The sequence below is a fragment of the Scyliorhinus canicula genome, chromosome 6 (genome assembly GCF_902713615.1).
Source record: "Scyliorhinus canicula chromosome 6, sScyCan1.1, whole genome shotgun sequence".
NCBI lineage: Eukaryota > Metazoa > Chordata > Chondrichthyes > Carcharhiniformes > Scyliorhinidae > Scyliorhinus > Scyliorhinus canicula.
In genome coordinates this window covers 122,109,512-122,137,141 of record NC_052151.1, presented here as the reverse complement: position 1 = coordinate 122,137,141, position 27,630 = coordinate 122,109,512, and the positions used below count along the sequence as shown (strand labels likewise).

At 53.0% G+C, this 27,630-nt stretch overlaps 1 protein-coding gene across 1 annotated transcript in view; it reads left to right on the top strand.

The window, feature by feature from the left end:
• Nucleotides 1-27,630, top strand: part of LOC119967469 (exostosin-1-like) — an 822,909-nt gene that overhangs the window by 620,666 nt on the left and 174,613 nt on the right. The window contains exon 5 of the mRNA XM_038800037.1: nucleotides 16,054-16,173. Within this exon, the coding sequence (XP_038655965.1) occupies nucleotides 16,054-16,173 (120 nt within the window). The remainder of the gene's footprint in view (nucleotides 1-16,053; nucleotides 16,174-27,630) is intronic.

Below are 27,630 nucleotides of genomic sequence, written 5' to 3'. Positions count from 1 at the left end.
CGCACAACATGCCTATTCACCTGGCAGGGTACCTCGTTCTCCAGGCCTTGTTCGTCAGGTGGGAAAGCCACAATTTTCTATCCCATGATATGAGGATACCATGCCTGGCACTCACTGCTTCCACGAGAGTGCATAGGCACTCGTCTGAGAAGCAAGGGTAGAGTGCACACCGGCAATGTCCTCCTGCCTGGCGTACCCAGCAGGTGCTGAGGACATAACCCCTGCCAACAAAAAAAACTGGAACGTCTTGAACTCTCTTGTGGATTGCTGCCTGAGGCTCCTCGCCAACTCCTGGCATCCATCAAGGAGCTGCCTGTGCTCTTTTCAAAACCTCTTTGGGTCCCAATGGACCTGGCACCTGCCGGCAGTGCTGAGCCACTGTCAGGGTGCATTTCATGCTGGGTGGCTCTTAACTGGCCAGCCAGTGTGAAAACACGTTCAGGTTGTGATCGCAGACAGGAGCGGATATTGCATCCACTTCTGGGCCCGCCAATCGCATGCACATTACATGAACAAAATTCAGGCCAGAGTTTCAGCGTGACCAGTTGGCTCACATTGTGATGTATGTCTGGGTGGGTTATTGAGGAATCCATGGAATCTCTTTGGCTCACATTTATTACTTACTTTGGAGTGTGTTGCGTCTGACAGTTCGCCTGTTAATTCACATGTGCCACATACTTGCTCTCAATATCAGAGTAGCAGATAGGTATGGTAAATTGTTTTATCTTTCTGAATTTGTATGTGTCTGTAAAGATATAGCTGGAGTGAAGGATTGGTGAATATTTGAATCATTCTCTTGTGTTTGTTGAGATCTTTCCAACTTTTTTGTCTGACTTAATTTATTAATTTTTCTTAAGATCAGCTGAGGATCGTAACACAAAGCAACTTATTTCCACTTTCTCCATCCAATATACCAGAAGCTTTCTGTAAAAATATTACAATTTTGGATACACCTTAAAAACTAATCTTCAGATGTTTTCTTGCTCAAAATAAACCTGTTTCACCTTTGCATTGCTTATTAATTATAATGAACTGAGATGTTAACAAGAGAAAACATATTCAAGGAGTTAACAGACACTTTTCACTTAGTTAATATAATCATAGAATCCCTACAATGCAGAAGGAGGCCATTCAGCCCATTGAATCTGCACCTGTCTCTGAAGGAGCACCCTACCTAGACCCACTCCCCCACCCTATCCCTGTAACTCCACCATCCCACCTGACCTTTGCACACTAAGGGGCAATTTATCATGGCCAGTCCACCTAACCTGCACATCTTTGGACTGTGGGAGGAAACCGGAGCACCCGGAGGAAACCCAAGCAGACACAGGGAGAACGTGCAGATTCTGCACAGACAGTGACCCAAGGCCAGAATTGAACCCGGGTCCCTGGTGCTGTTAGGCAGCAATGCTAACCACTGCACCACATGCTGCCCGATAGTTGCCAATTGCCAATAAAACTAATTCACTCTTATTTCACCAGATATTGGTCAGTTACGGACTGATGTTGAATAGGCATAAAGAAGACCACTACTGACCTCATAACTCATGGAAAATAGCAGTTTCAGTGGAGACCTATCAAGGGATAAGGTTATTTGTTTTGACTTGTTTTGACTGGTGCATATAAACTGACCACGGTTGCTAAGTTACATCACTGCCAGAATCACTCAGCTCCAGATCTTATGACAGTCTCGGTCTAAACATGGCACAAGAGCTGAGATGTGAGATGAGCCCTGGATATCAAGACACCATTAGACCAAATAACACCAAAGGAAAAGTCTTTGAAGCCAATAGGAACCAGGACAAAACCTCTCCAAGCAGATAGAATTATACCTGTCACAAATGTTGTGGTGGTTGGAAACCAATCATCTCAGCCCTAGGACAATGCTTCAAGAATTTCTTGGAGGATCATCTTAGATCCAATAATCTTTAGCTGTTTCATCAGTGATTTACCTCCATCACAATGTCAGAACTGATGATGTTCACTGATGTTTGAAGAGTGTTCAGATTCATTGCCAGTTTCTTAGATAATTAAGCAGTCCATGTCCACATGCAGCAAACCCTTAGCTTGGGCTGAGAAGTGTCATGCCACATAAGTGTTGGCGGTGACCATCAACATGAGAATCTAACTCCCCTGGTATTCATTGTCCAAAGGTTGATAATCATGGCTCAATTACATCATGGCATCACAAAGGAGCAAATATAAGGGGAGGACCCAAGAACCACCTCCACCACTATGAAGATTGAACCCATGCTCTATGTCTACCCTGTCATTCCCCTCCAGCATTACATACACCACAATTAGATCTTCTCTCATTCTCCACCGAATATAGGCCTAAATTGCTCAAGTCCTTCAACCCTGGAATCAATCTAGTGAACCTTCTTTAAAGCATTTACATCCTTGCTCAAGTAAGGGGACAAAAACTGTGCGCAGATGCAATCTCACCAATGCCTTTTACAATTGCAACAGCACTACCCTAATATATATTCTATTCCACTTCCCTTCTGTTGGCCTGGGAAAATGACCCTTAATTGGGCCTTTATTCAAATTGTCTGGGTACCAAAGTGAGGCATGAAGCTGAGATGCAGCCTGTCCCACTGCTGGGAATCCTTCCTGGTGGCGGGATGGAGTCAAGGAACCAATGTGACACCATTCACACCTCTATTTTCCCTGCTCCCCAGCCCCCCAGCCAGCTGCCCTGGGACCAGTCCAATCCTGCCCATTCATTCAGTCCTAGAACTCAGTGCATGGAACAAAATTCACTGTATTAATCTTTAAATTGATTGTTGGGTTTGAAGTTGTTCTACTCAAATCAGCTAAAAGGATTCCATCTTAATTGTACTCAGTGTGATGGATGTAAGATGAAAATGACTCCTGCTGACATGATTCCTAAGACTGTTTAATCACATTTTTCATAAACTTTGTGGGAAACAAGAGCAGTGCTGTGACTAAGCTGGAATTGTTTGATTCAGAAGCAGACCCTTATTCAAAGTGGGTCACGAGAAAATAACAGCAGAGGACCATAAAATTCGGATTTATTGCATATTTTCAAAATGTTTGTATATTTCTAGCAATTGGGCCATTTTCATGCCATTCAGTTCATTGGACAGCTTGATCATCACGGCTGACCTTTTATGTTTTTGTTGCTATGGAAACTGAGCTGGAAATAAGAACTTAAAGTAATCGTCAAAGCTGTTTTAATTAAAATGACTCAATTTCTTTATTGACCCTTCACAAATATTTAAGTGGACTTTAAAAAAATCATTATTAAAGAGCAAATGAACGATTGCCCTTTGTGTGGATGTGCCTTAATAATTGCCAATTTAATAATATGGGCAGAATTTTTACCACGAGAGGTTTGGGGGTGGCCAAGGGAAAATGCCAGCGAGTCAGGAATCCAACATGATCCTGCCGGCTTGTGGGTTTAACCAGGGGGCTTTGCAGGTGAACAGGGAGCTGTTAGATAAGGCAGTGGCATAGTGGTATTGTCACTGGACCAGTAATCCAGAGATCCAGGATAATGATCTCGGGGTCCGGGTTCAAATCCCACCATTGCAGGTGATGGAATTTAAACTCAATAAAATATCTGGGATTAAAAGTTTACAGGTAATGATAATCTTTATTGTCACAAGCAGGCTTACGTTAACACTGCAATGGAGTTACTGTGAAAATCCCCTAGTCGCTACACTCCGGCCCCTGTTCGGGTACACAGAGGGAAAATTCAGAATGTCCAATTCACCAAACAAGTACATCATTCGGGACTTGTGGGAAGAGCACCCGGAGGAAACCCACGCAGGCATGGGGAGAACGTGAAGACTCCACACAGACAGTGACCCAAGCCGGGAATCGAACCCAGGTCCCTGGTGCTGTGAAGCAATAGTGCTAACCACTGTGCTACCAATGCGATGACCATGATTCGATTGTCATAAAAACCCATCTGGTTCACTAATGTCCTTTAAGGAAGGAAATCTTCCATCCTTACCCGGTCTGGCCTACTTGTGACTCCAGAATCACAGCAATGTGGTTGACTCGTAAATGCCCTCTGAAATGGCCCAGCAAGCCACTCAGTTGTATTCAACCACTACGAAAACATAAAAAGGAATGAAAGCGGACGGACCACCCAGCATGATCCAGACACTGGAAATGGCAATGGCAAATCCAGCCCTGTCTACCCTACAAAGTCCGCCTTACTTACATCTGGGGGCTTGTGCCAAAATTAGGCCAGCTGGCTCAAAGTCTAGTTAAGCAACAGCCTGACATAGTCATTCACACAAAATCATGCCTTACTGACAATGTCCATGACTCTACTTTCACCATTCCTGGGTATGTCCTGTCTCACCGGCAAGACAGACCTAGTAGAGGTTTGCGGCACAGTGGTATACAGTCGGGAAGATGTAATCCTCGACTCTGGACCTCATTAAGTCTCATGCTTCAGGTTAAACATGGACAAGGAAACCTCATGTTGATTACCACATAGGAAGTGGTATTGTCACTGGAACAGTAATCCAAAGTAATCTTTGCGTGGAGTCAGAGGAGATAGGAGAGGTGCTAAATGAATATTTTTTGTCAGTATTCACGCAGGAAAAAGACAAAGTTGTCGAGGAGAATACTGAGATACAGGCTACTAGACTAGAAGGGCTTGAGGTTCATAAGGAGGTGTTAGCAATTCTGGAAAGAGTGAAAATAGATAAGTCCCCTGGGCCGGATGGGATTTATCCTAGGATTCTCTTCGAAGCTAGGGAGGAGATTGCTGAGCCTTTGGCTTTGATCTTTAAGTCATCTTTGCCTACAGGAATAATGCCAGAAGACTGGAGGATAGCAAATGTTGTCCCCTTGTTCAAGAAGGGGAGTAGAGATAACCCCAGTAACTATAGGCCAGTGAGCCTTACTTCTGTTGTGGGCAAAGTCTTGGATGTATAATCATCTGGAAAGGAATAATTTAATTAGAGATAATCAACACAGTTTTGTGAAGGGTAGGTCATGCCTCACAAACCTTATTGAGTTCTTTAAGAAGGTGACCAAACAGGTGGATGAGGGTAAAGCAGTTGATGTGGTGTATATGGATTTCAGTAAAACGTTTGATAATGTTCCCATGGTAGGCTATTGCAGAAAATACGGAGACATGGGATTCAGGATGATTTAGCAGTTTGGATCAGAAATTGGCTAGCTGGAAGAAGACAAAGGGTGGTGGTTGATGGGAAATGTTCAGCCTGGAGTCCAGTTGCTAGTGGTGTACCACAAGGATCTGTTTTGGGGCCACTGCTGTTTGTCCTGGATGTAATTGAGCCATGACCTGGAGGAGGGCGGAGAAGGATGGGTGAGTAAATTTGCAGGTGACACTAAAGTCGGTGGAGTTGTGGACAGTGTGGAAGGATGTTACAAGTAACAGAGGGACATAGATAAGCTGCAGAGCTGGGCTGAGAGGTGGCAAATGGAGTTTAATGAAGGAATAACAGGAAGACAGAGTACTGGGCTAATGGTAAGATTCTTGGTAGTGTGGATGAGCAGAGAGATCTCGGTGTCCATGTCCATAGATCCCTGAAAGTTGCTACCCAGGTTGAGAGGGTTGTTAAGAAGGCGTACGGTGTGTTAGCTTTTATTGGTAGAGGGATTGAGTTTCGGAGCCATGTGGTCATGTTGCAGCTTTACAAATCTCTAGTGCGGCCGCATTTGGAGTATTGCGTGCAATTCTGGTCGCTGCATTTTAGGAAGGATGTGGAAGCATTGGAAAGGGTGCAGAGAAGATTTACCAGAATGTTGCCTGATATGGAGGGAAGATCTTATGAGGGAAGGCTGAGGGACTTGAGGCTGTTTTTGTTAGAGAGAAGGTTAAGAGGTGACTTAATTGAGGCATACAGGATGATCAGAGGATTAGATAGGGTGGACAGTGAGAGCCTTTTTCCTCGGATGGTGATGTCTCGCACGAGGGGACATAGCTTTAAATTGAGGGGAGATAGATATAGGACAGATGTCAGAGGTAGGTTCTTTACTCAGAGAGTAGTAGGGGTGTGGAATGCCCTGCCTGCAACAGTAGTGGAGTCACAAACACCAAGGGCATTTAAATGGTCATTGGATAGACATATGGATGATAAGGGAATAGTGTAGATGGGCTTTAGAGTGGTTTCACAGGTCGGCGCAACATCGAGGGCCGAAGGGCCTGTACTGCGCTGTAATGTTCTATGTTCTATACCATCAGTTGACGAATCAGCAGTCCTCCATGTTGAACACCACTTGGAGGAAAGCACTGAGGGTGGCAAGGGCAAAATATGCTCTGGTTGGGGACTTCAATGTCCATCACCAAGAGTGGCTCAGTAGTACCCCCACAGACTGAGATGACCGTGTCCTAAAGGACAAAGCTGCTAGACTGGGACTGCAGCAGGTGGTGAGGGAACCAACAAGAGGGGAAAACATACTTAACCTCATCCTCACCAACCTGCCTGCTGCAGATGCATCTGTCCATGAAAGTATCAGTAGAAGTGACCATCGCACAGTCCTTGTGGAGACAAAGTTCCGTCTTGACATTGAGGATCCCCTCTACCCTGTTGTGTAGCACTACCTCCTTGCTAAATGGGATAGACTACGAACAGATCTAGCAACTCAAGACTGGGCATCCATGATGCACTGTGGGCCATCAGCAGCAGCAGAATTCTATTCAACCACAATATGTAACCTCATGGTCCTGTAAATTCCTCACTCTACCATTACCACCAAGGCAGGGAATCAACCCTGGTCAATGAAGACTGCAGGAGAGTATGCCTGGAGAAACACCAAACATACTGAAAAATGAGGTGTCAACCTGGTGAAGCTGCAACACAGGACTACTTGTGTGCCACAGCATAAGTAGCAAATAATAGACAGAGCTAAGTGATTCCACAATGAGCGCATCAGATCTAAGCTCTGCAGTCCTGCCACATCCAGCTGTGAATGGTGGTGGACAATTAAACAACTTGCTGGAGGAGGAGGCTCTACAAGTATCCCCATCCTCAATGATGGAGAAGCCCAGCACATATGTGCAAAAGACAAGGCTGAGATATTGACGAGAATCTTCAGTCAGACGTGCCGAGTGGTGGTTCCCAGCATCCCAGATGTCAGTCTTCAACCAATACGATTCTCCCCATGTGATATCAAGAATCGGCTGAAGGCACAGGATACTGCAAAGGCTATGGACGCTGACGATATTCCAGCAACAGTATTGAAGACTTGTGCTCCAGAACTTACCGAACCCCTAACCAAGCTGTTCCAGTACAGCTACAACATGGCATCTATCTAGCAATGTGGAAATATCCCAGGTGTGTCCTGTACACAAGAAACAGGACTAATCCAACCCAGCCAATTACCGCCCTATCAGTCTGCTCTCCATCAGCAAAGTGATGGAAGGAGTCATCAACAGTGTTATCAAGTGACACTTACTCTGCAATAACCTGCTCACAGATGCCCAAACTGACCTCATTCCAGCCTTGGTTCAAATATGGGCAAAAGCGCTGAATGCCAGAGGTGAGTTGAGAGTTACTGTCCTTGACATCACGACAGCATTTGATCGAGTATGACATCAAGGAGCCATAGCTAAACAAGAGTCAAAAGGAATCAGGGTGAAAACTCTCTGCTGGTTTGAGTCATAGCTGGCACAAAGGAAGATGGTTGTGGTGGTTGAAGATCAATCATCTCAGCTCCAGAGTGTCACTGCAGAAGTCCCTCACGGTAGTTTTCAAGGCCCAACGATCTTCAGCTGCTTCAACTTCATTGCAGTATTAATGTAAACCTACTTGTGACAATCATAATAAAGGTTATTATAAGGTCAGAAATGGGGATGTTCACAGATGATTGCACATATTCAGCACCATTCACAACTCCTAAAATATGAAGCAGTCCGTGTCCAAATGCAGCAAGACCTGGACAATATCTAGGCTTGGGCTGACAAGTGGCCAGTTACATTTCCATCACACAAGTGTCAGGCACTGACCATCTCCTATAAGAGAGGATCTAACCATCGTCCCTTGACATTCAATGGCATTTCCATCGCTGAAGGACCCACAATGAATATCCCAGGAGTTACCATTGATCAGAAACTGAACTCGACTAGCCACATTAATACTGTTACTACTTGGACAGGTCAAAGGCTAGGAATCTAACAGTGAGTAACTCACCTCCTGACCCTCCAAAGACTGTCCACCATCTGCAAAGCACAAGTCAGGAGTGTAATCGAATACTCTCCACTTGCCTGGAGCTTCAACAACACTCAGGAAGTTTGACACAATCGAGGAAAAAGCAGCCCGCTTAATTGCTCCCGCTTCCACAAACATTCAAACCCTCCACCACCAATGAACAGCGGCAGCCGTGTGTACCATCTATAAGATGCACGGCACCAACTCATCAAGGTTCCTTAGACAGCACCTTCCAAACCCATGATCACTACCATCTAGAAGGACAAGAGGAGCAGATACCTGGGAACAGCACCAGCTAGAGGTTCCCCTCCAAGTCACTCACCACCCTGACTTGGAAATATATCATCGTTCCTTCACTGTCGCTGGGGCAACATCCTGGAACTCCCTCCTTCCCAACAGCTTTGGGTGTACCTACACCTCAAGGACTGCAGCAGTGGTTTAAGTAAACAGCCAACCATCAGCTTCTGAAGGGCATCTTGGGATGGGCAATAAATGCTGGCCTAACCAGCAATGCCCATATCCCATAAATTCAACTTTTTAAAGTTATTTTAATCGGAAATTAATTGTGGATTTAACCCAGTTTTCTAACTTTAGCAGTGAGCTGTGTGTAACTCGCCAGGAGAACACTATGAAGAGCCATTGTTCAATGAAACTGACAGGTTGGAAAGCTTTTTAAAGTAAGCTTTGCAGTTGCTGGACTGGCAAAGAAAGGCTTGTGCCTTTCAGTAGCAGCAACACCAGCAGAAGCAGCACCAGGTGTCTTCTGGTCAGCCACAAATGCCCCTCCACTGGGCAGAAAGAATGGACACAAAGATCAAACTTAAAGGAGGTACCCCAATACACAATCAACAGGTAGAGTCCATCAAGGTGGCTATAATTGGAAGACCCAGTTCTCTGCCTTTCCATGGAGTTATGCGCTCTCTTCTGCATGGCAAGAGTTGAGATGTGAAAAATTGAGAAATAGATTGTGTAGAGGGGATATAATCAGAATGTTTTGGAGGATGAGATTGAAGCTTGGGTGTGGAATGGTACAAAGATGAAAGATGAATGATGGTTGTTCAGGAGGGGAATATGAGAAGGTGCCTGAAGAAATGGAAATCAAAGTGGGTGGGTGTCAGATGTGTCGCAGAGTGCAGGGTCGCAGAAAATGTGAACAGCAAGACCAGAAAGAAATAGGGCAGACAAAGAATGTAATTTGAAGTTTAGCAAGAAATTAGAGAATAGATCAGGAGTGAGACTGATTCGGCAATTAATTGTACAGGAGAGCTGAAGGCAGGGAATGGAGACTACAGAGGAAAGCAGGTGTATGTACCTTATGGTAATCCTCAGCAAAGTCACATTGCCAATCATCCCAATTATGGAAATGATACAGGAAAGCGCGGCAGTAATATATTTGAAGGTGCGACTGTTGCTGGTCAGAAAAGAGCAGTGGTCACGTTAAAATTGCTGGTCATCTGTGATATTCTAAAGCCAAGGCATAAAGAGATCCAACACAGAGTCATGCAAACATGCTGCTCCACGCTTTGAAAAACCCTATACAGAGGGCAGAAAGTATAATGGTACCAGCACTGATGCATTTTTTCAAGTAGCTGACTGGTATAACTTCTGTGAGGTGTGTAGTTGGATGTTTTTCTGACCCACAAACGTATTACACAGGATATTGGAGCAACAACTGCATGCAACACTGTCGCAATAATCTCACATATAAGGGACCAGAATCTGAATATCGTGCATCCTGAGAGTATTCATAGTCTTTACATTTTTTGATCATTTTTTTAATTGGAATGTTTTATGATCTGGATGCGACCATCAGTTCACTCGAGACACGATAGGAAGTAAACTGTGGTTTTAATAGACTTACAACTGAGCCTGCCTGCGACCAGAAGAACCAAGGGCAGGCTCACAAGGCTGCAGCACTTTATACTTCCGGCAGTGGGAGGGGCCATGGGCGGAGCCATGGGCGGAGCCGAGGATGGAGCCCTGTACAAGCTCCTCATCTCCCCCATGGGCAGAGCCGCGCAACGGCTCACAGACACAATACTATACAGTATGAATTATATGAAGTACATTCACCACAGATGTGAAGTCTCATTTTTCAGTCCAAGCTGCCTTTCCTCTTGGTCAGTCAGTACCCAGCTGGGCATTTGTGCAGGGAATTCATTCCCTTGTCAATTTACTGTTTCTATAAAACCAACGTATGCTCTTAATACTTTTGACTATGAAATTGGAAGCTGGCGATTCGTGATTTTCAACATTTTACTGGTGGTTGGGGACAGCGCCGGCCCTAGGGTTGCTGGCGCCCCGGGCAAGCTGAACTTCGGCGCCCTTGGGGGGGGCGGGGCCGAGGGGGGGGCGGACCCGAAGGGGGGGCGGGGAGGCGGACCCGAGGGGGGGGCAGGGGGCAAGGGGGGGGGGGGACCGAGGGGGGGGGGGGCGGGGGGAGCGGACCGAGGGGGGGGCGGACCGTGGGGGGGGGCCGCCCTGGGGGAGGGCGGCCACCGCGCATGCGCTGGTTGGCACCGGCCCAACTGCGCATGCGCGGGACCCGAGTCTCTGGCGCCCCCTAGCACATGGCGCCCCGGGCGACTGCCCGAGTTGCCGGTGCCTTGAGCCGGCCCTGGTTGGGGAGGGGACGGGAGAAAATGTTTATTCAGAGCCCAATTCATGATTTTTTAAATTGTTAAAAAAATTCTTGAAGGAAATACAATCTTGTGTGTTTATTTTTTTTAAGTTACTCATTAGATCCGAATGCATTAAAGATAAGCAAGTGTGGCACGTAGGCCGGCCGGTGTGGGTTCCGAAGATCAGCCGGTTGGCAAAAGTGGGTCTTGGGGGGGAGGGGGGGGGGGAGTTTGAACAACACTGCTCTAAGCTGTATTGTTCAGAGGAGTGCCATGCAGGAGAATTCTCAAAGTGTGAGTGTGGGGCTTGGCACCTGAAAGTGGGATGCCACTCACCTTGCCTTCATCAGATCATTGAACCACTTGGTGCATTCTCCAAGGGATCACACTATGCTGCTCACTTTCTCAGTCACCCATCCATGCTGGCGTTCACAGGAAACAGAGCTTAATTTCAGTCCACAGCAGAATGTCCAGGAAGCCAAAGAACTGGGGGGGAGGGGGACAGCCTTTTAACATCCCTTCTCCTTTTCCAGTGTTTCTGAAACCTCAGGAAGAAATGTTAAATTCAGCTATTCTGACCCATGCCCTTTTGTAGAAATCCTTACTTTAGGAGAGTGCAGTTCATCTTTCTGCCCACACTGTGTCATTGGTCTGGAGATCTGGAAGCTGAATGTTAATGGTATGCTCAGTTAAAGGTCTGGCTACAGAATCAAACAGGTTTCCAATCCGCTGCCGGACTTGCTGCAGCTAAGGTGTATATTTCAGTAAAATTCCACCCCAGGCATTAGTTCACTCTGATTTCCTTTACTTTCCCAGTAAATTAACCTTCATATTTAAAGACATAATGCAGTGTTGTCTTCATGGAAAACGAGTAGGATCAGTTAAATAAAGGGAAATTATGAACATATCTTTACAGAACCCGGTACTGTAACAATTGGTTTTATCTAGGCATGCGCTGGATTCTCCGCCGGCAGGATGCTCAGTTTTGCCAGCAGCCCGGGGATTTCCCGACGGTGTGGGACTGCTCCACAATGGGGAAACCCCATTGACCAGAAGGCATAACGGAGCATTCCGCCGGCAGGGTGAAACAGAAATGTGGCACGGCGGGGCGGAGAATCCAGCCCATGATGGATGGTGATTCGTACACATGCATTTATAGGAGAATAGCTAATAACTGCATGGATACCAAGACAACCAACTTTCTGAACCAAGTGTCATTGGCAACACGGTAGCATAGTGGTTAGCACTGTGGCTTCCCAGAGCCAGAGTCCCAGGTTCCATTCCCTGCTGGGTCACTGTCTGTGCAGAGTCTGCACATCCTTCTCGCGTCTGCGTGGTCCTCCGGGTGCTCCGGTTTCCATCCACAGTCCAAAGACATGCAATTTAGGTGGATTGGCCCTGCCAAATTGCCCTCAGTATCCAAAAAGGTTAGAAGGGGTTATTGCGTTAGGGGGATAAGGTGGAAGTGAGGGCTTAAGTGGGTTGGTGTGGACTCAATGGGCCGAATGGCCTCCTTCTGCACTGCATGTTCTATGATTATCTATAACAACTACATTTAAACTTGCTTTGATTCTGGCATTTTAAAGAAAAAAGTAATTTATCCTGGAAAGGTTCTAGAGTCACCACGAGGTCTTCAGTGTTGTATCACCACACAATGTGCCATATTAAAACTTAGCTCAGTGAATCTTATTGAGTGTGGAAACTTTATACGGGGTGTTTGTGCTCTGCTGATTTTAAACAACAAATACAGACACTGGGTCTATAATGCTGGTGTCCATGTAAAACGCAGATATCGAGCATGGACACTTTTGTGCCATTATGTGTGGTTAGTACATAATCCAGCTGGGGCAATAATACAGTGCGGATCATGTGAGATGGCTACAAGGTTCTTCAAAAATCTGGTAAATACATATTGTCTGACCATTATGTTCAGGCTAAAGATAATAGATTATTGCACAAAAGCAGAATGACACTGGAAGAATCTTGTACATTTGACTTACACCAAACAAGAAAAGACAGTCCAAACTCTGCCATTATTTTCATTTTTGCGTTCAATTGCCTCTTGCTATGTAGGAGTTCAGCCTCACAAAGAACATCTTTGTAGCCCCACTCTTTGTTGAGGCACGAAACTGAGGACCATATGACTGATCTTCAAATATGCGGAGGCTTTTACAAGGGTGGCACGGTGGCGCAGTGGTTAGCACTGCTGCCTCCACGGCCCGAGGACCCCGATTCAATCCCAGCCCCGGGTCACTGTCCGTGTTGAGTTTGCACATTCTCCCCGTGCCTGTGTGGGTCTCACCCCACAACCCAAAAGATGCGCAGGGTAGGTGGATTGACAACAATAAATTAATTGAAAATAAATATTTTTTAAATGTCTTGTCGTTTACATTAATGTTAAAGTCAATGGATCTGTTGATCAAATAATTGCTCCACTATCATCAGGCAATTGGGATATTAACCATTTCCAGCAAATAAACAGATGAGACGCAAACATCAGTTCCTGGTCACCTGATGACCTGGTTGGTTTTGACACCTGCCTCGTCTTAGAATAAAGCTTAGAATAAATTGGTGCAGCAATTTAAGATGCAATGCATTTACAGTATTTGACATTTGCCAGCAAGCCATTATGATGTTTGATTGATATGGCTTAGGATTTAAAAACAAAATACTCATTATCCTTCAAGTTAACCAATAACTTGATTTGTATCTAGAACCCATTATTTGCAGCCTGGATAATCTACACATCAAAATCTACAAATCTGCCTGGAATTTGGAGACAGCTAAACTGCAGTCTAAATTTTGATGTTTAATAAAGAAAGGTAGTTTCCTCATGAACTATTTCTGAAGCATATTAACCCTGAATACCTACTTTATATTAATGTAACGTCAGTGTTTCTCAAATGTCATATTACCAGCAATGGTTAGGATCATCATCTCTGTACATCCATTTTTAAAGGCAAAACTCCTTTTTCTTCAATTACTTAAGGGTTACTTTGGGCGGGATTCTTTGGCAGTAAATCTCACTCTAATCAACAGATTCCTGAGATACCTGAGGCTTTGGGATTCAGCCCCTTCGCCTCAGAAACCTCAGGTGAGTGCCATTCACCTCTGGTCCCCACAAACGGGGATAAGACGGAACATGACTCACGGGAGTCTCCGTGAGGCTCGGAGGTCCCCAGCTGCTTGCCCTTTGGGCAGGGTGGTGCTCTGCCACTGCTGGTACTACCTAGGCACACAGCTAGTGCCATCTTGGCACCATGACAGTGCCATGTGGGTACCAGCCTGGCACTACCAAGGTTCCCAGATGGCACTGCGATCTGGCATGGGCACTGCCAAGGTGCCACGCTTTGGGTGTTCGTCCATGTGCGATCAGATGAAGGTTGCCTCACGTGGGTGTTGGTGGGGTGCGGGGACTCTACCATACTGTGTTTGGGCTGGGGGGAGGTCGGGGTTCGTTTGGGGGGCTTTGGAGATTGAGACGTCATTTAAAAATGGCGTCCCAATCTCTGGCTATAATAGGAGTTCCGGCGAGCAGAGCTCCGCACTGCAAAAAATCGGGGCTATGTTCCCCATTCAGGCTTCTTCTTCTTCTTCAACGCGAGCCATATTGAATAGCCATGTGTTTCTCCGCGTTGCGAGTACCGGGAATCACATGGCTAAACACGCTCGCTAGGGCACTGTGTTCCTTTTTGGGAGAATCACGCCCCAAACCAGTTGTGTGCTATAAGATAGTAAGCTAAGTTAGAAAACTGCTTTAAATTGTGGGTGAAGGGCAAAGGGGACATAGGGTCAAACCAACATTAGAACCGATGTCAGGAGGTGCTCATTCTTCACCCAGACAATGATCAACAGTAGAAATCAACATGTTGGTCAAAAACTGGAGACAAAAACCCAGGAATCATTCAAGAAACAATTAAGTGCAGCAGTAAGAAGAATGTAATTTTTTCACAAGCATATTGTGATCTTGTGTGAAGAGAAAGCACAATGATTACTGCTGCTTATAGCAACTCCTGGCAGGAGATCTGCTGTCATCGTATGTCATGCTCACCTGTATTGCACCATCCTGACACATCCACTGTAGCTTGTCTGCAATCACTGTGTGACATTTGTCATCTAACGATGCCGAGACCGACTCCTCTTTCTCCTGCCATCCACTTTGCCCTCGAGAAGAAATCTATGTAGCTTTTCAGCTCTGTTCAAATGACAGAAGTACTGACATTTTCTATTCTGGATGTCCCTTTTCAGAGTTCTTTTTGCTCTTGCAATTTCAACCAGTTCTTCTATTCATCCGCATATAGAATTTTAAACATGCATCTTGGCATCCACGTTTCAAAGGCCTCAATTTGCTTCCACAGATCTTTACTTATGACCCAGGTTTCTGAGGCATACAGATAGCATCTTATGAATTTTTACCTTGTTAAAAGCTTGACTTTTCTTGTTGATATCATGTCCTCCATCTTCACAGAATTACTCAGAGAATCATCAAATTTACAGTGCAGGAGGCCATTCGGCCCATTGAGTATGCACCGGCTCTTTGAAAAAGCACCCTACCCAAGCCCACACCCACCCTATCCCCATAACCCAGTAACCCCGCCCAACACTAAGGGCAATTTTGGACACTAAGGGCAATTTATCATGGCCAATCCACCTAACCTGCACATCTTTAGACTATGGGTGGAAACCAGAGCACCCGGAGAAAACCCACGTACACACGGGGAGGACGTGCAGACTCCACACAGACAGTGACCCAAGCCGGAAATCGAACCTGGGACCCTGGAGCCGTGAAGCAATTATGCTAACCACTGTGCTACCGTGCTGCTCATGGCTATCTCTATCCTTCGTCTTTGGCATTGTAACTAGCATCTTCTGTTATTTGTTCTCAGTATCAAACAGTGATTTTAACACATTTAAAGATGCCACTTAAGATATGTAAAGAATGGGAATAGTTGAGCTCCTGATAGGGTAGAGAAAGACAATAAAAGCATGTGAGAAAGCGAGGTTTACAGAGTGTGCTCAAAACAAAACAGTTACTAAAAGGAGATGATATGCACCTTTTTAATTTTTCAAAGAAAAGCAAACACTAGCTGTCACTAACAAACACTAAAGACAACCAGAAAAAATGATTCTTCAATGATCCCACAGGCACTTTGTTATTTATGTTGCACCCAAAACACCAATTTCTGGTATTGCTCTCAACCCAGAATAGCATTTTTTCTTTGCAATGTTCATTTAATTCTCTTTGTTCTCTCTTTGTGTTTTATTTGCAGATTCCTTCAATAACTAGATCTGTACACCATGAGATGATACTGGCACTTAGGCAACAAACACAATTCCTTTGGGATGCTTATTTTTCTTCTGCAGAAAAGATAGTATTAACTACTTTAGAGGTGAGTGGATCAGCTTTTGTACTTTTAATAAATTAATTGCAGTTTTGGCTTCTTTTACACCGTTCCCCATTCAATGCCCTGCCAGCAACTTCCATAAGTGGATCATGATCCCCACTATCTGGAACCTGCATCTTCACACTTTCTGCCATGCAGTGTGTGGACATAATGATTTACAGTTATCCCAAGGGCTTGACTGTTACTAGATTAAAGATACTCTCAGACATATTTCAGAGAGATGGAAAATATTGCACCAAGACCAGATTTTTCAACAAGCTAAATCTGAACAGATTTATTTATAAAATAGGGTAGTTATAAAAACCACGGTGAAGTTGTTCATTTCCCTTCTCGCCAACCCTCCTCTTGTATTGACAGCAGTCTTCTGGAATGAATGCAGGCTCTTAGAACGAAAACAGAAAGTTTTGTTTTTAATATTAATGAACAGAATTTTCTGCAGAACCTCTGGATCCCTCCAGCCAAGTCTTCAATGTGTGCTTCAAAGGCAAAGCTCCTCACTACAAATGTGATTTATAAAATGTACACCAAGTTAATTCCAGAGAATGTTGCTGTTGGGTTGAGAGAATTTGTACAGTCCAGTCTTTTCATACCTTGTAGTAAGAGAATGTTTTCTTTTGTTTCTCCCTTTGGTTAAAACATTTCCATTGAAAAATGAGAGTGATAAACTCATAGAATTATACAGCAGATTGTGTCTATGTCGGCTCTTCGAAAAAGCTACCCAATTAGTCTAACTTCCTGCTTTTTCCTTATACTTCTGAAAACGTTTCCTCTTCAAGTCGTCATCCAATTATTTTGCGTGATTATTTTTCAGTAAGGACAGAATAATCAGATAATATACCTTGCTTTTAGTTGCTTAATTTCTTTGAAGAAGACAAACAAGTGCATTTTGGTAACATTACACAGCAGAGATTTAAATATAGTAACTTCAGGACATTATTTTGAAGACAATAAGACATCTTGACCTTCATTGCGAGAGGATTTGAGTACAGGAGTGGAGGCCAAAACATGGGAGTTAGATATAGCACTTGGGGCGAAGACGATCAAAGGATTTGAGGGGAAGGCGGGATTAGGCTATTGAGTTGGGTGATCAACCATGATCATAATGAATGGCAGAGCAGGCTTGAAGGGCCGAATGGCCTCCTCCTACTATGTTTATATCTAATACTTTGGGCAGGATTCTTCGGCCACGTCCGCCCGGTGACCGGAGAATCCCGCCCGAGATCAAGGGACTTTTCCATTGTCTGCATCTCGCCCATGTTGATCTTGCGGTGGTGGGGGCGAAGAATCAAGCCCTTTGTTACTTTTTATGAGTTCCATCTCATAACCACAATGAAACCATATTTGAGTATGATATTGCCCAATATTGAAATTCATATTAACCGACCTGATTCTGAATTGAATGGTTGGTATAATCTCATTAGCACCCCCAAAACATAGGACTTTATATGACACTTATCACTTAATTAAGTGATTTTACATAAACAAAGATGACTGAAACCCTGTTTCAAATGAGAGAAAACACAGCCCTATTGTTAGCCTGTTCTACCGTAAATTTTAAATGGTGTATTTAAGATCAGTTTCGCGTCGATTTCACAATTTATTGTCTCAAGACATTAGTTTCAGTTGCAGATATCTTGAAGAATTGATATTTTATTTTCCCCCTCGTATTTTACATGGCTGCTAATTGTTAAATAAATATCTACGGTCTGTCGTCCAATTTGCTGCAAATAACTGTTAATCAACAAATCTTGATGAACAATGTCTCCATTAAAATTGTATCTCGTAGGTTTCTGTGCAATAGTCACAAATGTCACAAAACTTTTCCTTCAGTTTCTTATCAATGCTCGCATTGTTTAGCCCAACTGGTTTTCCTACACAATGGGGGCGATTCTCCGTGAGAGGGGTCCAGCAGCGGCACCGCGAGGAACGCAGTGTGCGGAGCTCTGAAATGGCGGCATCATCGCACTGCGCCACAATGACGCCACGCCATGTATAAGGAAGTGTGCGGGGCACACAGAAACACCGGGGTACGACATGGAGGAGCCCCGTCGCACCGCACCCCACTTCAGGGACAGTGACCTGGAGTCACTGTTGGATGCAGTGGAGGAGCACAGGGCCATCCTCTACCCCCGACAAGGACAACGGCAGCCAAGAAGCACCATGAGGCGTAGATGGCAAGAGATGGGGGTCGCAGTCAGCGCTATGGGGCACATCCCCCACACGGGGGAACAGTGCAGGAAGAAGATGCACAACCTCACAAGGGCAGCGAGGGTACGTTCCCTGAGACCCGCCCCGGGCAAGGCACCCCCCCCCCCCCAATTGCCCAGGCCAGAGGGGGCTGGGAGGGGGAGAGAGGGGCTGGGGGGGTTGCTGGGGTCCCGACATTGCACCCAGGACATATGTGGATTCCCCCCCTCTGTGGGCAGGTGCCATGGTGTGGGTCGGAGTGTCCTCTCCATGTGATAAAGTTGTGTTCATACGTGCGACCTGCCAATGTGCGTCGAACCCTGTGCTCCATCTTTTCCCCCTCGCCCACCCAAGGGCAAGATAGCGCACAATTTCCGGCAGCGTGCAAGAAGCGGAGGTGGATCTCCCCAGCTGCACCCCTTGATCCTATACGAGCAGAGAGCACTGGACCTTGCCAGGGGAGCTGCCAGCCGGGAGGTTGCGCCGTGCCAGGTCGGAGGCAAAGCTCCAAGTGAGAATCCACTGTATGCATGCAGTCCATCATCCCACCTCTGCCCCCACCCCCTCACCACCCCACCGCCTGACACTGCACCACCCCCACAGTCCACACCCTCACCACCCCACAGTCCTCACCCTCACACCCCACCGCCTGACACTGCACCACCCCCACAGTCCACACCCTCACCACCCCACAGTCCTCACCCTCACACCCCACCGCCTGACACTGCACCACCCCCACAGTCCACACCCTCACACTCCACCGACTGACTGCACTATCCCACAGTCCACACCCTCACCATCCCACCGCCTGACACTGCACCACCCCACAGTCTACACCCTTACTACGCACCCCCTCAACCCTAACAAACAACGACGCAAGACTAAAGAGACCTGCCGTAATGTGTTATCCAGGGCCACACAAGCACTGCCGTGGGACCGACCGTTCACCACGCTGATGTGCAGCACCAACCTCTTCGGCCGCAGTGTCGATCCGGACAGACGGGAAGAACGGCGGGCAGGAGGGCCATCCTCTGAGGCCGGCACACCGAGGCCGGCACACCGAGGCCGGCACACCGAGGCCGGCACACCGAGGCCGGCACACCGAGGCCGGCACACCGAGGCCGGCACACCGAGGCCGGCACACCGAGGCCGGCACACCGAGGCCGGCACACCGAGGCCGGCACACCGAGGCCGGCACACCGAGGCCGGCACACCGAGGCCGGCACACCGAGGCCGGCACACCGAGGCCGGCACACCGAGGCCTGACGCACAGAGGACAGACAGAGACGTCAGGACGGACGATTACGACTCATATGAAAGTGTGACGGACGGGGAGGGAACAGCTGGTCCAGACAGTGACACACAGAGGACATTGCGGCATTCAAGGCAGGGGGCACGGAACCTCGCATCGGCCGTGGTCGAAATGCAGCGGGACACGGCTCCACACAGGAGACAGAGCATGGGACAGACGAAGACTAAGCGGCCGCGGCACTGCTGTCACCCACACCCCCCAACATCGCAGATAGTGGCGAGGCTTCAGGTACACATTCTGGTGCACAGCACACAGTCGAACCGGTACAGCAGGTGGAGGTAGGAGAAGCAGAGGACCTGGACAGTCGGTGGGCAGGCCAGGCCCAGCACCGAGCTGCTGCCCATACGGATCCCACTTTCCTGGTCATTCCAGGCACACCCACAGACCCGATGCAATTGGTACCCCAGACGACGGGATGACGGCTGTCTTCCGACAACTGCAGACACAGCTGGAGGAGTCCATCCGCATCCAGGAGCAGGGAGTGTTGTCGGTCATGGCTGCAACCCAGGCCGACACTGCACGGGTGGCGTCCGCGATGGAGGCAATGGAGGAAACGGCTTCGGCCATGGGTCAGGTTCTTCAGGGCGCAGGGCTTAGTGCGCACGCGTCATCTGTGGCCCATGACAGGACTGCCCTCCCACAGGGAGCCATGCTGCAGAGCCACATGAACATTTCCGCTGTGCTCCGGGCTCTGGCCCAGTCTCAGCAGGCCATCACTGAGAGCATTGGCGGCCTTGTCCATGTGATGGACGGCGTCGCCCAAACCCAGCGGGAGGTAGCGATGTCCCTGACAGGGATAGCGCACTCCCTCAGCTCCATAGCCAGCAACGTTCAGACCATGGTTGATTTTACAACGGGCCTCCAGGACTGGCAGCACCAGGTGTCGGTGGTGCAACACCGCGACGTGCCTCCCCGCGCACCGCCGTCCCTTAGAGAGGCCCGGGGACCAATTGGCTCCCCGAGGGAGGAGGAGGTCCCAGTGCCTGTCCCTGTAGTCACAGTAAGGGAGGAACCAGAGCACTCGCACTCCCCCGTCATGTCCCTGGTGCATCTGGTGGGCAGCGGGCAGAGGAGGGTGTCATCATGCCCTCCAGCACGCCCGCCGAGAAGGCTGGCCCATCCAGGCCGGGCCGCCCCAGGAAGTGCGCGCCGACGGGAAGCCAAGTCGAAGGGCTGAACTCTCAGCAGTCCGCCTCCACTCCTGCTGTACCGTCTGGGGGAACACCTAGATGTCGTGGTAGGCCTCGTAAGGCCAAACAGTTAGGCATGTAGGACAAAGGAAGGTTCAGACTTGGAGATAGCTTTAGCACGTTTATTAAACTGTTAACAATTCTCCTACTTGGATTCGACTCTCCTGTTAATCCTGCTATAGCTACTCAGACTGACGAACCAGTCTGCTACAATCCATGTGGTGGGTGTGATGTGTTTCAAACAACCCTGTGTACTCACTGAGTGTCTCCACTGGAAAGAGGAAGATCATGTGTGCTGTGTCCTTTTATATGGGTTGGTGTAATGCCCCCCTGTGGTAGTGTCACCTCTGTGTGTGTTGTGAATGCCCATTGGTCGTGTCCTATCTTACTGACCTGTTGGTTGAATGTCTGTGTGTCATGTCTCTGGTGCTCCCTATAGCCTCTATCTAGTCTACGTGTACTTACATTAACCCCTTGTGTATTTACAGTGATGCATGATCACACAGTGATACTGTGTGGGGGTTAGGGAGGATGCGGGTGTGGGGTGTGGGGGGGTTGGGGGAGCGGGGTTGGGGTGTGGGGGGGGTTAGGGGGTAAGCGGGGGTGGGGTGTGGGGGGGTTAGGGGGAAGCGGGGGTGGGGTGTGTGGGAGTTAGGGGGAAGCGGGGGTGGGGTGTGGGGGGGTTAGGGGGAAGCGGGGGTGGGGTGTGGGTGGGTTAGGGGGAAGCGGGGGTGGCTGTGTGGGGGATTTGGGGGAAGCGGGGGTGGGGTGAGGGGGGGTTGGGGGAAGCGGGAATGGGGTGTGGGGGGAAGCGGGTGTGGGGGGTTGGGGGGAAGCAGGGGTGGCGCTGTTGGGGGGTTAGGGGGAAGCGGGGTGGCTGTATGGGGGGGTTAGGGGGGAAGCGGGGATGGCGGTGTTGGGTGGGTTTGGGGGGAAGCGGGGGTGGGGTGTGGGTGGGTTGGGGGGATGGGGGTGTTGGGGAGGTTAGGGGGAAAGCGGGGATGGGGTGTGGGGGGGTTGGGGGGAAGCGGGGGTGGCTGTGTGGGGGTTAGGGGGAAGCGGGGGTGGGGTGTGGGGGGGTTGGGGGAGCGGGGTTGGGGTGTGGGGGGGGTTAGGGGGAAGCGGGGGTGGGGTGTGGGGGGGTTAGGGGTGAGCGGGGGTGGGGTGTGAGGGGGTTAGGGGGAAGCGGGGGTGGGGTGTGGGTGGGTTAGGGGGAAGCGGGGGTGGGATGTGGGGGGGTTAGGGGGGAAGCGGGGGTGGGGTGTGGGGGGGTTAGGGGAAGCGGGGGTGGCTGTGTGGGGGATTTGGGGGGAAGCGGGGGTGGGGTGTGGGAGGGTTAGCGGGGGTGGGGTGTGGGGGGGTTGGGGGAAGCGGGGGTGGGGTGTGGCGGGGGTTGGGGGGAAGCGGGGGTGGGGTGTGGGGGGTTGGGGGGAAGCGGGGGTGGGGTGTGGGGGGTTTAGGGGAAGCAGGGGTGGGTGTGTGGGGGGGTTAGTGGGAAGCGGGGGTGGGGTGTGGGGGTTTGGGGGGAGCGGGGGTGGGTGTGGGGGGGTTGGGGGGAAGCACGGATGGGGTTGTGGGGGGGTTAGGGGGGAAGCGGGGGTGGGGTGTGGGGGTTGGTGGGAAGCGGGGGTGGGGTGTGGGGGGGTTAGGGGGGAAGCGGGGGTGGGGGTGTGGGGGGGTTAGGGGGGAAGCGGGGGTGGGGTGTGGGGGGAAGCGGGTGTGGGGGGGTTGGGGGAAGCGGGGGTGGGGTGAGGGGGCGTTGGGGGAAGCGGGGGTGGGGTGTGGGTGGGTTAGGGGGAAGCGGGGATGGCGGTGTGGGGGGGAAGCGGGGGTGGGGTGAGGGGGCGTTGGGGGAAGCGGGGGTGGGGCGTGGGTGGGTTAGGGGGAAGCGGGGATGGCGGTGTGGGGGGGAAGCGGGGGTGGGGTGTGGGGGGTTGGGGAAGTGAGGGTGGGGTGTGGGGGGTTAGGGGAAGTGGGGGTGGGGTGTGGGTAGTTAGGGGGAAGGACTGGTGGGGTTTGGGGGGAAGCGGGAGTGGGGTGTGGGGGGTTAGGGGAAGCGGGGGGTGGGGTGTGGGGGGGTTAGGGGGTGAGCGGAGGGTGGGGTGTGAGGGGGTTAGGGGGAAGCGGGGGGTGGGGTGTGGGTGGGTTAGGGGGAAGCGGGGGTGGGATGTGGGGGGGTTAGGGGGAAGCGGGGGTGGGGTGTGGGGGGGTTAGGGGAAGCGGGGGGTGGCTGTGTGGGGGATTTGGGGGGAAGCGGGGGTGGGGTGGGGAGGGTTAGCGGGGGTGGGGTGTGGGGGGTTGGGGGAAGCGGGGGTGGGGTTGTGGCGGGGTTGGGGGGAAAGCGGGGGTGGGGTGGGGGGGTTGGGGGGGAAGCGGGGGTGGGATGTGGGGGGGTTTAGGGGGAAGCGGATGTGGGGTGTGGGGGGGTTGGGAGGAAGCGGGGATGGGGGTGTTTGGGGGTTGGTGGAAGCGGGTTTGGGGTGTGGGAGGTTGGGGGGAAGCGGGGGTGGGGTGTGGCGGGGTTGGGGGGAAGCGGGGGTGGGGTGTGGGGGGGTTGGGGGAAGCGGGGGGTGGGGGTGTTGGGGGTTGGGGGAAGCGGGTTGGGGTGTGGGAGGTTGGGGGGAAGCGGGGGTGGGGTGTGGCGGGGTTGGGGGGAAGCGGGGGTGGGGTGTGGGGGGGTTGGGGGAAGCGGGGGTGGGGTGGTGGGGGGTTTAGGGGAAGCAGGGGTGGGGTGTTGGGGGGGTTAGGGGGAAGCGGGGGTGGGGTGTGGGGGTTGGGGGTGGGGGAAGCGGGGGTGGGGTGTGGGGGGGTTGGGGGAAGCACGGATGGGGTTGTGATGGGGGTTAGGGGGGAAGCGGGGGTGGGGTGTGGGGGTTGGTGGGAAGCGGGGGTGGGGTGTGGGGGGGTTAGGGGAGAAGCGGGGGTGGGGTGTGGGAGGGTTAGGGGGGAAGCGGGGGTGGGGTGTGGGGGGGTTAGGGGGGAAGCGGGGGTGGGTGTGGGGGGAAGCGGGTGTGGGGGGGTTGGGGGAAGCGGGGGTGGCTGTGTGGGGGATTGGGGGGAAGCGGGGGGTGGGGTGTGGAGGGTTAGCGGGGGTGGGTGTGGGGGGGTTGGGGGAAGTGGGGGTGGGGTGGGGGTGGGGTGTGGGAGGGTCAGGGGGGAAGCGGGGGTGGGGTGTGGGGGGGGTTGGGAGGAAGCGGGGATGGGGGTGTTTGGGGGTTGGGGGAAGCGGGTTGGGGTGTGGGAGGTTGGGGGGAAGCGGGGGTGGGGTGTGGGGGGTTTAGGGGTAGCAGGGGTGGGGTGTGGGGGGGTTAGGGGGAAGCGGGGGTGGGGTGTGGGGGTTGGGGGGAAGCGGGGGGGGGGTGTGGGGGGGTTGGGGGGAAGCATGGATGGGGTTGTGGGGGGGTTAGGGGGGAAGCGGGGGTGGGGTGTGGGGGGTTGGTGGGAAGCGGGGTGGGGTGTGGGGGGGTTAGGGGGGAAGCGGGGGTGGGGTGTGGGGGGGTTAGGGGGAAGCGGGGGTGGGGTGTGGGGGGAAGCGGGTGTGGGGGGGTTGGGGGAAGCGGGGGTGGGGTGTGGGGGCGTTGCGGGAAGCGGGGGTGGGGTGTGGGGGGTTGGGAAGTGGGGGTGGGGTTGTGGGGGGTTGGGGGAAGTGGGGGTGGGGTGTGGGGGGTTACGGGAAGTGGGGGTGGGGTGTGGGTAGTTAGGGGGAAGGACTGGTGGGGTTTGGGGGGAAGCGGGAGTGGGGTGTGGGGGTTAGGGGAAGTGGGGGTGGGTGTGGGGGGGAAGTGGGGTGGGGTGTGGGGGGTTAGGGGTAAGCGGGGGTGGGGTGTGGGGAGGTTGGGGGAAGTGGGGGTGGGGTGTGGGGGGTTAGGGGGGGAAGCGGGGGGTGGGGTGTGGGGGGGTTAGGGGGAAGCGGGGGTGGGGTGTGGGGGGGAAGCGGGGGTGGGGTGTGGGGGGGTTGGGGAAGCGGGGGTGGGGTGTGGGGGCGTTGGGGGAAGCGGGGGTGGGGTGTGGGGGGGTTAGGGGAAGCGGGGGTGAGGTGTGGGGGGTTAGGGGAGCAGTGGGGGTGGCTGTGTGGGGGTTAGGGGGGAAGCGGGGGGTGGGGTGTGGGGGGTTGGGGAGCGGGGATGGGGTGTGGGGGGGTTAGGGGGTAAGCGGGGGTGGGGTGTGGGGGGGTTAGGGGGAAGCGGGGGTGGGGTGTGGGTGGGTTAGGGGGAAGCGGGGTGGGGTGTGGGGGGGTTAGGGGAAGCGGGGTGGGGTGTGGGTAGTTAGGGGGAAGGACTGGTGGGGTTTGGGGGGAAGCGGGAGTGGGGTGTGGGGGGTTAGGGGAAGCGGGGGTGGGTGTGGGGGGGAAGTGGGGGTGGGGTGTGGGGGGTTAGGGGTAAGCGGGGGTGGGGTGTGGGGAGGTTGGGGGGAAGTGGGGGTGGGGTGTGGGGGGTTAGGGGGAAGCGGGGGTGGGGTGTGGGGGGGTTAGGGGGGAAGCGGGGGTGGGGTGTGGGGGGAAGCGGGGGTGGGGTGTGGGGGGGTTAGGGGGAAGCGGGGGTGGGGTGTGGGGGGGTTAGGGGAAGCGGGGGTGAGGTGTGGGGGGTTAGGGGAGCAGTGGGGGTGGCTGTGTGGGGGTTAGGGGGGAAGCGGGGGTGGGGTGTGGGGGGTTGGGGGAGCGGGGATGGGGTGTGGGGGGGTTAGGGGGTAAGCGGGGGTGGGGTGTGGGGGGGTTAGGGGGAAGCGGGGGTGGGGTGTGGGTGGGTTAGGGGGGAGCGGGGGTGGGGTGTGGGGGGGTTAGGGGAAGCGGGGTGGGGTGTGGGGGGGTTAGGGGGAAGCGGGGGTGGCTGTGTGGGGGATTTGGGGGGAAGTGGGGGTGGGGAGTTGGGGGGGTTAGGGGGAAGTGGGGGTGGGGTGCGGGGGGGGGGGGTTGGGGGAAGCGGGGATGGCGTATGGGGGGTTGGGGGGAAGCGGGGATGGGGGTGTTTGGGGGTTGGGGAAGCGGGGGTGGGGTGTGGGAGGTTCGGGGGAAGCGGGGGTTGGGTGTGGGGGGATTGGTGGGAAGCGGGGTTGGGTGTGGGGGGGTTAGGGGGAAGCGGGGGTGGGGTGTGGGGGGTTAGGGGGAAGCGGGGATGGGGTGTGGGGGGGTTAGGGGGAAGCGGGGGTGGGGTGTGGGGGGTTGGGGGAAGCGCGGATGGGGTTGTGGGGGGGTTAGGGGGAAGCGGGGGTGGGGTTGTGGGGGGTGTTGGGGGGAAGCGGGGGTGGGGTGTGGGGGGGTTGGGAGGAAGCGGGGGTGGGGTGTGGGGGTGTTAGGGCAGAAGCGGGGGTGGGGTGTGGGGGGGAAGCGGGGGTGGGTGTGTGGGGGGGTTGGGGGAAGCGGGGGTGGGGTGTGGGGGGGAAGCGGGGGGGGGTGTGGGGGGTTGGGGGAAGCAGGGGTGGGGTGTGGGGGGGAAGCGGGGGTGGGGTGTGGGGGGGTTGGGGGAAGCGGGGGTGGGTGTGGGGGCGTTGGGGGAAGCGGGGGTGGGGTGTGGGTGGGTTAAGGGGAAGCGGGGATGGCGGTGTGGGGGGGAAGCGGGGGTGGTGTGTGGGGGGTTGGGGGAAGCGGGGGTGGGGTGTGGGGGGGTTAGGGGGAAGCGGGGGGTGGGGTGTGGGTGGTTAGGGGGAAGCACTGGTGGGGTTTGGGGGGAAGCGGGGGTGGGGTGTGGGGGGTTAGGGGAAGCAGGGGTGGGGTGTGGGGGGTTAGGGGAAGCGGGGGTGGGGTGTGGGGGGAAGCGGGGGTGGGGTGTGGGGGGGTTGGGGGAAGCGGGTGGGTGGGTGTGGTGGGGACGCGGGGTGGGGTGTGGGGGGTTAGGGGGAAGCGGGGCTGGGTGTGTGGGGGTTGGGGGGAAGTGGGGTGGGGTGTGGGGGGTTAGGGGAAGCGGGGTGGGGTGTGGGGGTTAGGGGAAGCGGGGGTGGGGTGTGGGAGGTTGGGGGGAAGCGGGGGTGGGGTGTGGGGGGTTAGGGTGGTAGCGGGGGTGGGGTGTGGGGGGTTAGGGGGAAGCGGGGGGGGTGTAGGGGGGTTTGGGGGGAAGCGGGGGTGGGGTGTGGGGGGGTTAGGGGAGAAGCGGGGATGGGGGTGTGGGGGAGTTGGGGGAAGCGGGGATGGGTGTGTTGGGGGTTAGGGGGAAGCGGGTGTGGGGTGTGGGTGGGTTAGGGGGGAAACGGGGGTGGGGTGTGGGGGTTTGGGGGGAAGAGGGGGTGGGTGTGGGGTGGTTGGGGGGAAGTGGGGGTGGGGTGTGGGGGGTTAGGGGGAAGCGGGAGTGGGGTGTGGGCGTTAGGGGAAGCGGGGGTGGGGTGTGGGGGGGTGGGGGGAAGTGGGGGGGGGGGGGGGGGGAAGCGGGGCGGGGGTGTGGGGGGAAGCGGGGTGGGGTGTGGGGGGTTAGGGGGGAAGCGTTGTGTGGGGGGTTAGGGGGAAGCGGGGGTGGGGTGTGGGGGGGTTAGGGGGGAAGCGGGGGTGGTGTGTGGGGGGCTTGGGGGGAAGCGGGGTGGGTGTGGGGGGGAAGCGGGGTGGGGTGTGGGGGGTTAGGGGTAAGCGGGGGTGGGGTGTGGGGTGGTTGGGGGGAAGTGGGGGTGGGGTGTGGGGGGTTTGTGGGGAAGCGGGGATGGGGTGTGGGGGGGTTAGGGGGAAGCGGGGGTGGTGTGTGGGGGTCTTGGGGGGAAGCGGGGGTGGGATGTGGGGGGGTTTGGGGGCAGCGGGGGTGGGGTGTGGGGGGTTAGGGGAAACGGGGGTGGGGT